The 14,015-nt window shown below is 41.6% G+C and overlaps 1 protein-coding gene across 4 annotated transcripts in view; it reads left to right on the forward strand.

Moving 5' to 3' along the window:
* The window catches only part of CACNA2D3 (calcium voltage-gated channel auxiliary subunit alpha2delta 3), an 802,825-nt gene that overhangs the window by 687,987 nt on the left and 100,823 nt on the right, over nucleotides 1-14,015 (forward strand). For all 4 annotated transcript variants that reach the window (XM_021068973.1, XM_021068975.1, XM_021068974.1 and 1 more), the window contains 2 exons: nucleotides 9,005-9,066; nucleotides 10,071-10,115. In XM_021068973.1, the coding sequence (XP_020924632.1) occupies nucleotides 9,005-9,066; nucleotides 10,071-10,115 (107 nt within the window). The remainder of the gene's footprint in view (nucleotides 1-9,004; nucleotides 9,067-10,070; nucleotides 10,116-14,015) is intronic.

Below are 14,015 nucleotides of genomic sequence, written 5' to 3' on the forward strand. Positions count from 1 at the left end.
TGACCTAATAAGAAATTATTAACTGGGGAGCTATAATTTGGAAGCTTATAATTTTCTTAATGGACATTGATTTGTGTAACCCTGATTAAAATACAATGAAGCCTGAGGCTTAAATGTTTTATTCTGAAAGGTTGAAAAGATGGGAATTGACTCTAAAAATGTATTGGCTAGAAAACCTCATTGAAATAATATTATTGGAAGCGTTTTGTGAGCATAAAATGATCTGACAAAAACAATTCGATGCCAGCTCCAGTGGCCTTAGAAAGCTGAGGGAATATAGGTTTCTTCACATGAAGTCTGGAAAAATGCTTCCAGATTACCTCAGGGGTGAAAAGAAAATTATTATTCCATTCCATGGCCCTGCTAATTCTTTTCAACATCGATTCTGTCAAGTAATCAGAATCTAAATGGAGGAAACATTCATAATTGTCATTTATTATACTTTACCAAAGGTGACTGCTCCCAAGAAGCTCTGACAGGACAGAAACAAAGTGATTACAAAAGAAATGTGTAGGCAAATGGATCAGGCTTCCCTACACACATTCCCAGAAGCCAGTCATAGACAGTGGGTGGGGATGGTTCTAGATTAAAACAGTCCTCTGCAGCTCTGAGTCTTCAAAGAAAATCTTCTGCTATCACGTTGTCAGTCGAGTGATAATGAGCCCTGTTTCCCCTCCCTCTCCCTCACCACAGACATATATCATGTAGCTCTTTGATACTTAAAAGCCTGCATAAGAAAGATTACACCCCCACCCCAGTTCCACAGGGAATACTTCAGAAGTGAAATATGCTGTCAGTTAGGGGGTTATATTTAAAATACCTCCTCCCCTTTTGTCATTGTTTTTCTTCACCAACATAGGCTAACATTTGAGGTGTGGCTGCTGCTGTGAGAATGTTTTTCCCCCCTAATTTCTGAAATAATACCATACCTTGGAGATTAATGTTCAGGCTTTACCAAGATTTTAATAAACAAATATGGCTTTGATCTAAATATTTTTCAAAAGGTTGTTGCTGATCATTCTCCCTCTCTTATAATCTTTTAAGAAAGCCTTTGGACTTGCCAGTCTGACACCCAGGGGGACAGAAATGCAGCTGCCTTTTCTTCCCCCTCATCTCGGCGAGTATACTCTGTTCTCAGTTTCGCCCAAATTAGTCCCAGGATTTCAGTTGTCTTTTTTGTCCAACATTCCATCATGCAATTCATTAAAATCTTCACATGAAATATTTAACAGATGAGTTATGTCATAATTCACATTACAGTTTTAAATTGTTATTCATGTGGTAAGTCATTTATCCTGGACATTAACAGACCCCTGGAATGGGCTTATATTTGATGTAAGGAAGGTTAGAGTTCTTTTCTTCAACACTCCAGGACAGTGGCCTTTTTCCAAACCCCCAGTTAATCATGAAATATTCCAAAAAAGTGACATTCAGATTCATTGTTAGTTCTACTCGCAATTAACTATTTTGAAAACAAACAGAAGAAAACATTTAAACAAATGTGGTTTGGCTAACAGCTATTATAGTTGACCATTAATTAAGGCAAGTTGTAATCCAAATGTGCCAGGCCTTGTTACTGTCACTCTAGCAATCATCGCTGTTGGGCACAAAGGAATGAAAATTCAGAGACTGTGTCAGAGGAGGACTGAGGACAAGGTGGGGGATATTTACCCAGCCGTGTGAAAAGAGCCGCTACCCTGCTTGAGTAATATGACCAGTAAAGAGCTCATTTTCTGGTTGAGAAAATGTATGGCCAGCATTTATTTGCAGAATTTGGGTTTTAAGAAAACTTGTTTCACTCCTAAGTGCTGAAATGCAAAGGAAATCCTTGTTAGCACGTGTTTTGTTTATTAACTTATTATAGTTTTATTTTTTTCTAATAAGGATACAGTTTTCTACCATATCCCTACCAAGGGATTGGAATCCATTAGAAGAAAACACTCCTGTTTGTGGGCCAAGCTAGCCCAAGGGAGCTCTGAGATCTGTTTTTCTGCCTGAGCCCTGATATGAAATAATTGTCCCCATGCTACCAGCAGTCAACAATCAGTTGAGACCCTTTGCAGCCAGGTAGCCTTGCTGATGAGCCCATGGAGCTGACAGTGACGATATTGGGAACAGTAATCCTCTTGGATTCTGTACACCTACACGTCTGGCTGTGTCCTAAGTGTGTGTGAATAATCAAAATTCCAAAAGGGGCAGGTGATAGGGTTTGCATAGTGGAGCACACCTTTCACTAATCCTGAAGGGCACAAATCCATTTCAAGCTTTCGGCTGAAAGAGAATCACTGCCTTGCATTTCCTGCTTCATTTTGCCTTTTCCCCTCTTCTAAAGTATCGTGATTTCATAAAGTGTCTACCCACCAACATTGCCTCGCTAACAGTGGACAATATGGATTTATTATGAGTGAATTTTCTGTTCAGTCTCAGTACCTTGGCATGAGAAATGTACTTGGTGGTGAAACATAAGAATAAAGGATTAAAAACTAGGAAGAAATCATCACGTGAATATTGACAACACCGTCAAGTCTTTAGAGTGTTCTGATACACATCATTTTATTTTGTATTATTTATCCTCATCCCACAAAATCCTTTTCAGAAGCTAGAGCCAATGTGACTTGTGGAGACAGAGAAGTAAGGTACCCAAGGATACTCATCTGTCTTAGAAACAGGGTTGACAACCAGTGCTCTTGGTAAGAATGTTCCTAGTTATAATTTGTTGATGGTGGCAGGACTGTTTTTTTGTCTGCTGGATGAGCTCTCTATGTGTTGTAAATCCATCACATGGTTGGAGGACTGGGCAAATGGAGATAGGGGTGTTTGTGTGAGCTTGCGTGCCAGGCATGGTGAGCCCTATTTTACAAACCGGATTTGTGCTCCTTGGGGTATGTTGCAAGTTGAGGCCAAGCCCACAGAAAATTATTTCTAAATGAATACAATATGAAAAAGTTATTTTATTTCTAATTTTACATGTAACATTGTTCTTTGGCAAGTCTCAGATTACACTTGAATGCATGTCTATTAACCTGATATGAGATGCATGCATGATTTCATCTTGAATGCATTTGAATATAATAGCACTGGAAATGTAATTTGTATTCTCAAATTTTATAAAGCAAAATAAATAAACCTTGGAGGTGGTAGCCACATTGAGCATATTGCATTGATTTCTTTGGGTTTCTCTCAAACTAATTACCAACTTCCTCTTGTAAATCCAGGTCTTCTCACACGGGAAGGTCTGTCTGCTCTAGATCCTTCATACCTAAGTCATCTTCCTTTCTTCTACCTCCAAGGAGTGGAGAGCATAGACAGGTCTGTGGGGAATGTTATGTTTGATCTTTAAGAAACACCACTCTTCAGTTCCTCTCTGTGTTCCCTCCTGTTATCAGTGACCACTGTGCAAAAGACCTCTCTGCAATGATGAAAATACTAAAAATGTTCTAGTTCTCTTTGGTTCAGTACAGTAGCCACTAGCCTATTGAGCCCTTAAAATGAGACTAGTCCAACCCAGGAACTAAATTATTAATTTCATTTCATTTTAATTTAAATAAAACACATATGGCTAGTGGCCACCAATTTGGACAACATAGGACTGGAGCACTTGAGGTCTGTCCCAACTCTAGTGCACTAATCACTGACATTCTGCAAAGGAAGTAGCTGTATATTTTGGTGCTTGGATGATGATCTGATGCTCCATCAACTCTGAGCATCCTAAACTGCCATCCTCTCTTCAGTGATTAGAGTGCCTTCCCCAGGCCTCCACCCCTGCCTGTTGCATCCCTCATGGCTTCATTTCAATATGCTCCCCACCTAGCACGTATATTTCTGATAAACACAGGATAGAGAAAATAGGTAGGAAGGAAGTTAGAAAGTTGGGGAAAGAGGAAGCCTGGAAGGAAGATACTTCACGAAAGCTCTGTGGTCTGTATTGCTGAGCTAAAAATCTGTCCTCAGGCCCTCTTAGAATATTGAGGTGAGCAACAAGGAACAATACCCTGACTAATTCAAACCAAATTCTAGGATGTCAGTGTTTCAGATGCATAAATATTTCATGTGAAGGCTCTGGGGCTCTTTGGGATGGTGATTCTCATAACGATGATTTTGCTGTACTGCTGGTTTCCAGAAACCATCCTGGTATCTTAGGGTATTGTCCTAGGAGGATCACACAGTTGGCCTGTTGGGAAAATGCCCGAGGTATACTTGTTTCTGGGTCTGTTCTGCCCCCGGGAGATGAGTAAGGAACCACCAGATGCAGCTGTGGAAAAGAGACTCTGTCTCCGTCCTTGTGGTGCCTTGTAATCAAATGGAAGTGAGGAGCACCGTGTACTCCAGGAGAAATATGTTGATGATTTCCTGGACTGTCTAAAAAATTTCAAACCCCAGGAATGGTGTTTTAATTTTCTGCATTCTCTTTGGGACTTGGGTTTCGCTAAAGCATTTTCAGTCCTTGTTTCCCTTATTAAATTAGCAAGACTGACTTAAATCAGAATATGCTGTTATGGCTTGAAATGTTGTTGAAAGAACAAAATAGACGGGCATGACAAATATCGCAGGTTCCATTTGGGATGTGTGGGGTTGGGGGGAAGAGAGTGGGGCTCGCAGAAGTAATGATGATTTTTTCTGATAAAAGTTAAAAAAAGAAAAAAAAAAACTGGAACAAAACAAGGGAAAATAGCAAGCCAAAGCTAAATTTCTGTTTGTGAAAGCTCATATTTATTTTTCTGAGTAGAATTGGCCATAGGATGCCCTTAAGTATTCTGCCTGTGGAGAAAAATTTTTATTGTTTTTTGAAGGTTTTTTTTTGTGTGTGTTTTGTTTGTTTTACCTTACTTTAAATAATTTTGTGCTTAAGAGATAATTGGCCAAATGCACCAAGAGCTGTGGCTGCCTAACACGTCTCATTCTCCTGTCTCCTACTGTCCTGCCCATTTCCCTGGTACTTCCTGTTTAAGGCCTTCATTGAAGATTGTTCTAAAATACAGATGTAAGGTCCTTCCACTTCTCTACTTAAAGATATTAAATGGTTCTGCAGATCATAAAGCAAGTGTCAGAAAACTTTTTCTCTAAAGGGCATAACAGTATGTATTTTAGAATTTGTTGGCCATTCATCGTCTCTTGCATCTACCAAACGTTGTAGCTATACCAGACCGTGTGTAAACAAACGAGGGTACCTATGTTCCATTAAAACTTTATTGACAGAAAGAGGCTGGATTTGGCCCTTGGACCAACTCCTGGCCTAGAAGATACTCTCCAGCTGCGTTGGCCCGACATTTAAGCCTCCCGCCATTTGGCCTCAACCTGCACAACCATATCCCCTACTCCCATTCTTTCAAGCCTCAGAAGATAGTATGGTCCTTTAGAAGGTTCCATCCCTTTGCCTGTGAGTTTTTTGCACTTGATTCTCATCTTTCCACTGTTCTTAATTTTCCTATGAGTTGATCCCCACGCCTTTCACAAAGCTCTTGCCAATGCCTCCAGGCCCAGACTGCCCCATCCTGTGTCCCACAGTTCTCAGTTTAAGTCTCCACTATTACGTTTACCAATACACGGCTACCTCTAACTAGACTCTGTGGGAGCATGTGGTCTCATTCACCTAACTACTCAGCTTAGGGCTCAGCACAGAAAAAACCAGTGAACAAGTGGTCATGAAGTTGACCCACTAATGGGCCTGTGAATCTCTTAGTCAGCGAGAGTATGTTAATTTGTAGATGAACATACTACAAACCTGGATGTGGGGAAACCATGGGCCAGAGTTGCTGGAGGGAGCATGGGCAGCCAAAACACAGCCAGGGCAAAACTGAGTAGATCCATTACAGTCAAAACTGTCTGGGAGCCCTTTGGCATCAACTCATGGCCCAGACAGGGAGTGAGTGAGGAGTGAGGGAAGCAGTGTCTAGTTTAGGGCATCAGGACCAGGGAGAGGATGCAGCCTGCTGGAGGGAGATCAGAGAGAAGCAGCCTGCATGATTAATGGGACGGAGGGACTGACTCATAAGAAAAGATTAAAGCACTCTGAGGAGCTGGGGTACAGACCAAAAGGGGCAGATGATAGCAGGCTGCAAGTATGTGAGATGGATAAACACTCAGGAGGGAGCAGCTAGCTTCATTAGAGAGGTGAAAATGGGGCCTCCATCAGAGAGTGGGAGGGGTGCTCAGAAAGGGCACGGGTCACTGATGGGGGAACTCAGTAGTTGATGGGTGGGCCAGGACAGCTCTGGGTTGCTGGGACAAAAATGCCCTGGAGAGGTCACCATGGGGTGGTTCTTTCAGGGAATCCTCTACTTCTATCTTGTTGGGTCTCAAAGCCTGCCATGGCTATTGACCTTGGCCTGCAGAGACACACACAAAGGGAGAGAGAGGAACTCATTTTCCTCCCTCCTCTTAAGGCCTGGGATTGAATGTCACAACAATTGTGAGGTTTCTGCTGTCCCTCCATGTCTTTGGTAGAACCAGAGATCCAAGACCCTTCTTAAGTCCAGAGCAGACTCTCACCTTTGCTGCTGCTGGATCTGAGCAAAAGCCCAGCTAGCACCCTAGTCTACAGCTTCCTTGGTTGGCTCATCTCCAGGAGGAATGCGGGCTCATCAGGCATTTTAGAAGACAAGATTAATTTGAAACTGCCGTGAACAGCACTTAGGCTCCAAAATCAGCTTCCTTCAGTTATTCTCTGAAATTTTTTTCCAGGGCTAGGAAGAGCAGCTCATGTATAGTCTGACCACATGGTCCGTGTCATAGTAGGTCCTCTATAGCCAACTTACTCTCTGTAGCAAGGCCTGTGAAGCAGCACATTCAGATCACCTGGGGTGCTTTTTAAACATCCTCATGCCTAGACTCCACTCTCAGAAATTCTGACTTAAATGGTCTTGGTGCGGAGGGAGAAGGCATCAGGCATCAGAATTTTTCCTGAAGTTCCCCAGATGGTTCTAATATGTTGAGAACTGCCATGAAAAAAAATCCCTTTATTTGGGTATGATTATAATTCACACTGATATTACTCTCTTCTTTCCTTCCTTTCTTCCTTCCTTCCTTCCATCCTCCCTTCCTCCTCCCTCCCTCCCTCTTTCTTTTCTTTTTTTCTTTTCTTTTCTTTTCTTTTCTTTTCTTTTCTTTTCTTTCTCTCTTTCTCTTTCTCTCTTTCCATCTATCTATTGACCATACTGTCACCTGAACAGGTTTTCTAAAAAAGCAAGCATTTACCAATGGTTCATCTATGTGCTTGGCACCTTGATGGAAGCAGGGATCCAGTGTGGGGGCAAGAACATGTTGCTGAGCTTATGGTTCAGAGGATGAAGACACTTAGGACAAAGCAGGATGAACCCAGAGTGCTGAAATGGTGCATTTCAGAGACCTCCATTCTGCATGTTGCATCCATGTTTAGCTAGAGTCTTTTCCTAGAGTCTGACATTCTAAATACAGAGATGAAGGGTGAGCCTTTCCATATACATATCCAAGTTTACTTTGACTCTCAGGCTTTGCTTCAAAAATTTGTTTAGGATGTAGAAATACACTTGTAGTTATAAGAGTAACAACCCAAGACCTTCTTGAATCTCCAAGTTCCTGAAGGCAGTACGGCAATCTTTAGCCAAGAGGGGGAGGTTGTGGGGGAGCATATAAAACAAGGGCATGCAAGATAAAAGTATATGAGTGAACTTTTTTTTTTTTTTTTTTTGGTAATTGCATATTGCTTTTGCTAGGTATTATTACCTAGGTTGAAATTACTATAGGCAATTAAGTAAAAGAAAAAAAGTGTGAAAAAATAAATAACAATACTTGTGGTATACCTATATGGCAAAAATTGGGGAAGGTATGTGCATTGGGCTAAAGTTCGCAAAACTGCCCTGGGGCAAATGGTGTTCCTTGAGGAGTGCATGTTTCCAGCACAGAGTCTGAGTCTTTCTTTCCATCTCCTCTAAAGCTTTTTACCATCTGATGAGTTTTTTGCTCTGACTTGAGCACTTTCTAAAATGGCTTTAAGAGTTACTTTGTTTTGACTTCATGGAGAGAAATATTGTTACCTTGTTCACTGCATAGTTCTGAGGTTCCACCCAATTCTACTTCCCAAAGTTTCAAGTCACTTTCTTAACCTCTTCCATTTCTGTATATTCCTCTCACTGGAAGTAGCATTCACTGTTGCTTTAGGGAGCTTTCCACAGATAAGCAAAGAACTTTATCATCCTACCAGAATTCCTGGGGAGAGAAGATCATTGAGGTGTGGACACGGGCACCCGTTAAACTAATCACATCATGGCAAAGTGACTCACATCCAGACACTAGTCTCATGACAAGTACTTTTCAAAATTTATATCTCAAAAATACATGCAGGAGTTCCCATTGTGGCTCAGTGGTAACAAACCCAGCTAGTATCCATGAGGACGCAGGTTCGATCCCTGGCTTCACTTAGTGGCTTAGGGATCTGGTGTTTGCGGTGAGCTGTAGTATAGGTTAGAGATACAACTCAGATCCCATGTTGTTGTGGCTGTGGTGTAGGCCAGCAGCTGCAGCTCTGATTGAACTGCTAGCCTGGGAACTTCCATAGCCATGAGTGTAGCCCTAAAAAGACCAAAAAAAAAAAAAAAAAAATGCAGAGTTCGCATTTTAGGCATGCAAGTTCATGCAGTAATAACAGAAACAGGAATTCTGAAGAACTCTGAAGAAACCGTGATCTTCTGAATATCTTTTTTATTTCCATTCCTTTTTCAGCTGTGCTAGGCAGGGGGGTAGCACAAGAGTAAGAATTTTAGAAAAACTAAGGTAACATCTTTTCAAAGAGCCATCTGCACCGTGCTCAGTTTGTTCTGTCAAGAGTTCTATGAGTCCAGGTAACCTTGAGAATTTCTTACCTGAAAGATAGTGTCTTAGTTGTATGCTTCACTGTAAATTTAGTTAAGTGTTTTCATGTGATGTGCTTACATAAGCGTCTTGCCATGACAGATAATTTTCAATGATGATCTTAAATAATTGTGTAAAGAGATCTCTAATGCCTTGTTTTATTTATAATTTGTCCCAGCTGTAGGCATTCAGATGAAACTTGAATTTTTCCAAAGGAAGTTCTGGACTGCCAGCAGACAGGTAAGTTATAATCAACATGTTGAAGCATTAGCAACACTGTTATTATACAGGTGTTCACATTCGGGTACCCGGAGCCTGAAAGTGCCAGATTTCCGATGAATGTTTGTCAAGTGAACTGCTGGCTGCTCAGGTTACCTTTCATTTCACTACAAAATAAAAGGCTGACAGCGTGTTAGACACCACATGCTGGGAAAGCAGGGGATTTGCTCCCGCAAGCAGTTTTAATTGTGAGATCAAAATGGTGACCTTCTAAAAGAAGACGTTTTTCTTCCACGTCTCAGGGACTATGGTGATTTTTCATAGTGATATTTTTCTAATCTTGTGATGCCCATTTATTTATTTGTGAATCTCTTTACTGAATTTTTGAAGGCTTTGGTGTCACTAGGCTAGACTAAGCATGCTGCAACTGCCTTCTTTGGCCAGAGGGCTTCTCTGTCTTGGATAATCTGGGAGTATCTTGTACTAGGCATTCTGTCCTAAGTAATCTCAGTGGTATTTGTTCAGTAATTCAGCAGAAATGGCAACGTATTAAGTCGCCTCCATCTGTCCAATTCTAAATGTTGCAGTGGTATGTCATGGCTTAAATGAATATACTTGAGGAAACCATATAGCAAAACACAGATGGCAGTTTTAACAGAAAGTCAGTAGGTAATAATTTAAAATTAAATAAATAGAGAAAAATAAAATAAATAAATATGTAATTATATTTATTGTCACTCAAAGATTTGAGGTCGTAAAAAGTTGTAACTATTGAATGAAATATAAAATAGACAACGTAAGTTAAAAGGAAAAAGAGCCAGGTTGCCCCCTAAGTTGTCTTTTATATTACTCTTTGGAGCTGGTACTTATCCTAGGAAGGGCAGGCAGATTCATCCTGGAACATTCCCTTTGGATGAAATTTGTATTTGCCAAACAGGCTAGGGCTTTGATAGCCTGTCCTTGAGTAACTAAATGGCACCATATCCAAGTAGTACATTTCTTCTTGTTTTCCCACCACCCCACAGTGTGCCTCTCTGGATGGCAAATGCTCTATCAGCTGCGATGATGAGGTAAGTCAGCCTCCTGGCCCTCTGTCTTCCCTGGGCAAGGAGTGGGAGGGGGGTGATGAGAGAGGGTGCTTTTCCACAGGGAGAATATCTCACAGAGCCAGGTCTTCTCCAAAATCCCAAGGGTATTTGCTTTCTTTTTTTTTTTTTTCTTTCTTTCTTTCTTCCCCCAATTTGATCATTTATTAGAGCTGGAGAAATGTGACTTAAATGTCCTATGAACAACACTATTAGGATTTTGGCATTTTATAGAAAATGATACAAATTACTGCCATTTGAAGCTTACAACTCTCAAAGTTTTTTTCCCGTATAATATCTCTTTTCATCCTCGTAACCACCTAGTGCATTGCATACAGTGAATATCCCATTTTGCAGAGGGGGAAACTGAGGATCAGAGAAATTAAATGACCTAATTTCATGTAGAAACAAGCCAAAAAAACTAGGAGTTGAAAACTCAGAATGTTGCATTCTAGCTTAGTGCCTCCCTCCAACAACTCCCTTTCCCTCCCTTCTTTCTCCTTATCTCTCTCCCTCTCTCATCTTGGGAGGAGGAATTTGAATCCCACACAGAAGCAACAGAAGAAAAAAGATGGACCACTGCCCTAAGTCTGTCCATCAGATTTAAATTTTTACAGCATTCGACTCCATGTACCCTCTGCCCCACATTTTGAGTTGAGCAGATGTGCAGTGGCCTTTCACTTTGGCTCAGATGGCCTTTCTCTCTCTGAGTCAGCCAAACTGCTAGTCAATACCTACACTGGAACTTATAAATGATCACATATTTATCTTCCTTCCGTTTACCATAGGGATCAAAGAAATCCTAACCAAACATAATTTCAACACAGAAAACATAGATTAGAAGTGTATTTCCAAAATGTAGGTGAAGGAAAAACAGAGAAATATAAAAGGGAGTCCAGGAGGCAGCTAAAACACAGAAGGCTCAGTCCTCAATGATCTCTCTGCCAGTTAAAAAAAAAAATCATAATTGCTGTATGAGTCACTATCCAAAAAGTAAAAGCCAATCAATCAACTTTTCAGCAAAAGCCCAACTTTTTCTGGCCATCAAATCAAAAATAGTTCTCCCTGAGGAAAGAGAATCCTGTGATGCTTGATGATCCACAAATACCATTTCAGTAAGTTTGGGGATGCAGTTCATAGAATAGTCAAGTGTATTTAAACCTCTCCTGTGTCTCTGAGGCATTGTCATACTGGAGTGCTCAGCACAATGCAGCTCAACAATAACATAGATTAATAAGTGTCACAGGGCCCCAAGTGAAGCCTTTTACTGGTACAATTACTAATCCCAAGTTAACGGTAGAACTGAGGACAGTTGGTTGGTTAATTGGGTGATGGGATAGATGGTTGATTGGCAGGTGGGATGAATGATGTTCTGGGTAATTGACTGGTTAATTGGTTACTAACTGGTTGGTTGGAGAGATGAATAAAACAAAAACTTCAACATGGGTTAGCAATTTCGGTTGGGGTAACCTTGGAGAACAAAAAAACCTCCAAGTGATTTCAATCTAGACAAACCAGTCAAAATAATAATAAATATCACTTTTTGATCCAAACTCTTGATCAGCAGAACAAGTTCCCCTAGGGATAACAGTGCAATCCTATTCTAGAGTTCTTATCAACCATAGGGTTTACGACTTCGATGTTGGATGAGGACACCCAAATGGTGCAACCGCTATGGTTAAGCAATTTGATGAAAAAAGCCAGAGGCAGTCATCTTTTCACAACCTACACTGCCTCTGTACGTTCTTATATATAAAAATAAGTAGAAATGGATTCCCACCTAGACTTAGAAACATGCAATATACGTTATTTGGTCAGTACTGATTTCACAGGTGGTCTAGCATAGTGGTTGAAGGCGTAGGCTCTGGAGTTAGAATAGCTTATAACTGTGTCTTGGACAGTAATAAGCTGAACCTCTCTGTGCCTTAGTTTCCTCAATTATGTACTCAGGGTTGAAACAACTACCTCACAGAGTAATGGTGAATATGAATGAGAATATAATATGAAAAGTGTGTGGCATAGCTCCTGGGGAATAATAAGTGCTCAATAAATGTTAACTATCAAACAAAAATGTTTGCAGACACGAACTTCCCCTAGAGTAGTGGCTCACCTGAACCTAAAATCTTAGATGGCAATGACAGTTTCCCCTGGGCACTGTAAGCACACATGGTAGGATGCCTTCCTCATTACTAATGATCTCCTCTAGCAGCCATCAGGATGAACCCCCATTCAAGTATCATTTTAAATGTTCACATACTTTGAAAATTAAGCATGGAATTTACTGCATTGCTGAATGAGCTTGATCCAATGCTCAAATGTCCTCATTTTGCACTTTGAAATTATCATCCATTTCCCACTTTGACTCTAAGTTTTGGCTTCAGGCAACCAGTTGACATAGTTTTAAATGGAAAAGCCAGGCCCCTCTCCATCCTTTCAGCAGACTCTTTCCATGTGTCATTCCTCTTTCATAGCTTTTAATTAAGTCTTTGAGGCCATGTCCCTCCACTCCCCCGACTGCCCTCAAGTGATCAGGTCCCCATTAAAAACAGCTGTGGGGGCTCATTAAATTCACGTGCTTCTGACTTCTCCTCTATACTGAAGACCTGGCTCCACTTCCACAGACTTATCAGACACACTTGCCTTGGGCCCACTCCAGCCCCTCCCTTTCCTCCAACAAAGGACTCCTGGGCCTTGGCTAGAGTGCCCTGGGCTGGTATGTGGAGTTGGTATGGCCAGATGTCTTCCCAGCTTATAGAAACTCATCTTCGGTTGGCCCAGGTGGCTCCAGAGCCATGTGACTGCAACTGGAGGGCCTGGCTGTGGGCCTGACTGAGGACTTTAAGGAGTTCCATTCCACCCAAGGCCAATGTTAACTTCAGAGCAAGAGAGGCATCCTCTCATAAACTCACTCATTCCTTCAAGACTAGTTATGGTGCTCTTCTAACCCTAACCCTAACCCTAAACCCTAACCCTAACCCTCGTACCTCTAAACCCTGTGGAGTCAGTGGGAAGCGAAGTCAGAAACAGCCCCTGTCCTCCAGGAGCTAACTGCTTAGCAGGGAAGATGAGCATATGTAATTATCAACTGAGAGGAGTGCTGTGCATTACACTAACTTTGGCTGGTCAGGGAAGAATTCTCACAGGAGGTAACAGTTAAGTCAACTGAAGAAGAGAAGAGGATGATGTTGGAGACAATGCCTGAAGCATGAGGAGACCATAAAGGCAGAGAGCACCATGTGCAGTGGCTGAGATGGCAGAAGAAATGGTGGAAGGCAGTTGTGGTCTGTGGAAGCATGGTTGGCGTTCAGACCAAAGGGGAGTAAGGAAGACCATGCCCACCTCTGGGCTGAGTCTGACCCACAAGCACTATTGTCCCCTCACTCCTCACTCTCTTTCCACTCACCTTTCCAAGAGCTGCCATCTCCTCATGAGAGCACCAGTATTTTGCAAAGAGAGTGGAAGATGAGAATGTTCTTTTCTACTGAGGCATTTGGAGGAGGTGCAAGAGCAGTGAATGGATGGAAAATGTCATATCTACGAGTTCTCTTGTAGCAGCATGTTAAGATCTGGTGTTGTCACTGCAGTAGCTTGGGTTGCTGCTATGGTGTGGATTTGATCCCAGGCCCAGGAACTTCCACATGCTGCAGGCACAGCTTAAAAAAAAAAAAAAAAAATCGTATTCAAATTCAGCTACCATCCTCTTTTGTTCCAAAGTAATAGAGATTAATAATCATGATTAGACTTGGTAAGGACCTGTAGGCATTTCCTCTGGAATCTGAAAGACCTCCTTGCACCATGACAGGGATGGAGGAAGGGCTAAATCCAGGTAACTAGGTGCCTCCCTCTCTGGAACCACCCAGCCCAGCTGGAGGGGTGAGGATGGGG

The sequence above is a fragment of the Sus scrofa genome, chromosome 13 (genome assembly GCF_000003025.6).
Source record: "Sus scrofa isolate TJ Tabasco breed Duroc chromosome 13, Sscrofa11.1, whole genome shotgun sequence".
In the NCBI taxonomy this organism is placed as follows: Eukaryota; Metazoa; Chordata; class Mammalia; order Artiodactyla; family Suidae; genus Sus; species Sus scrofa.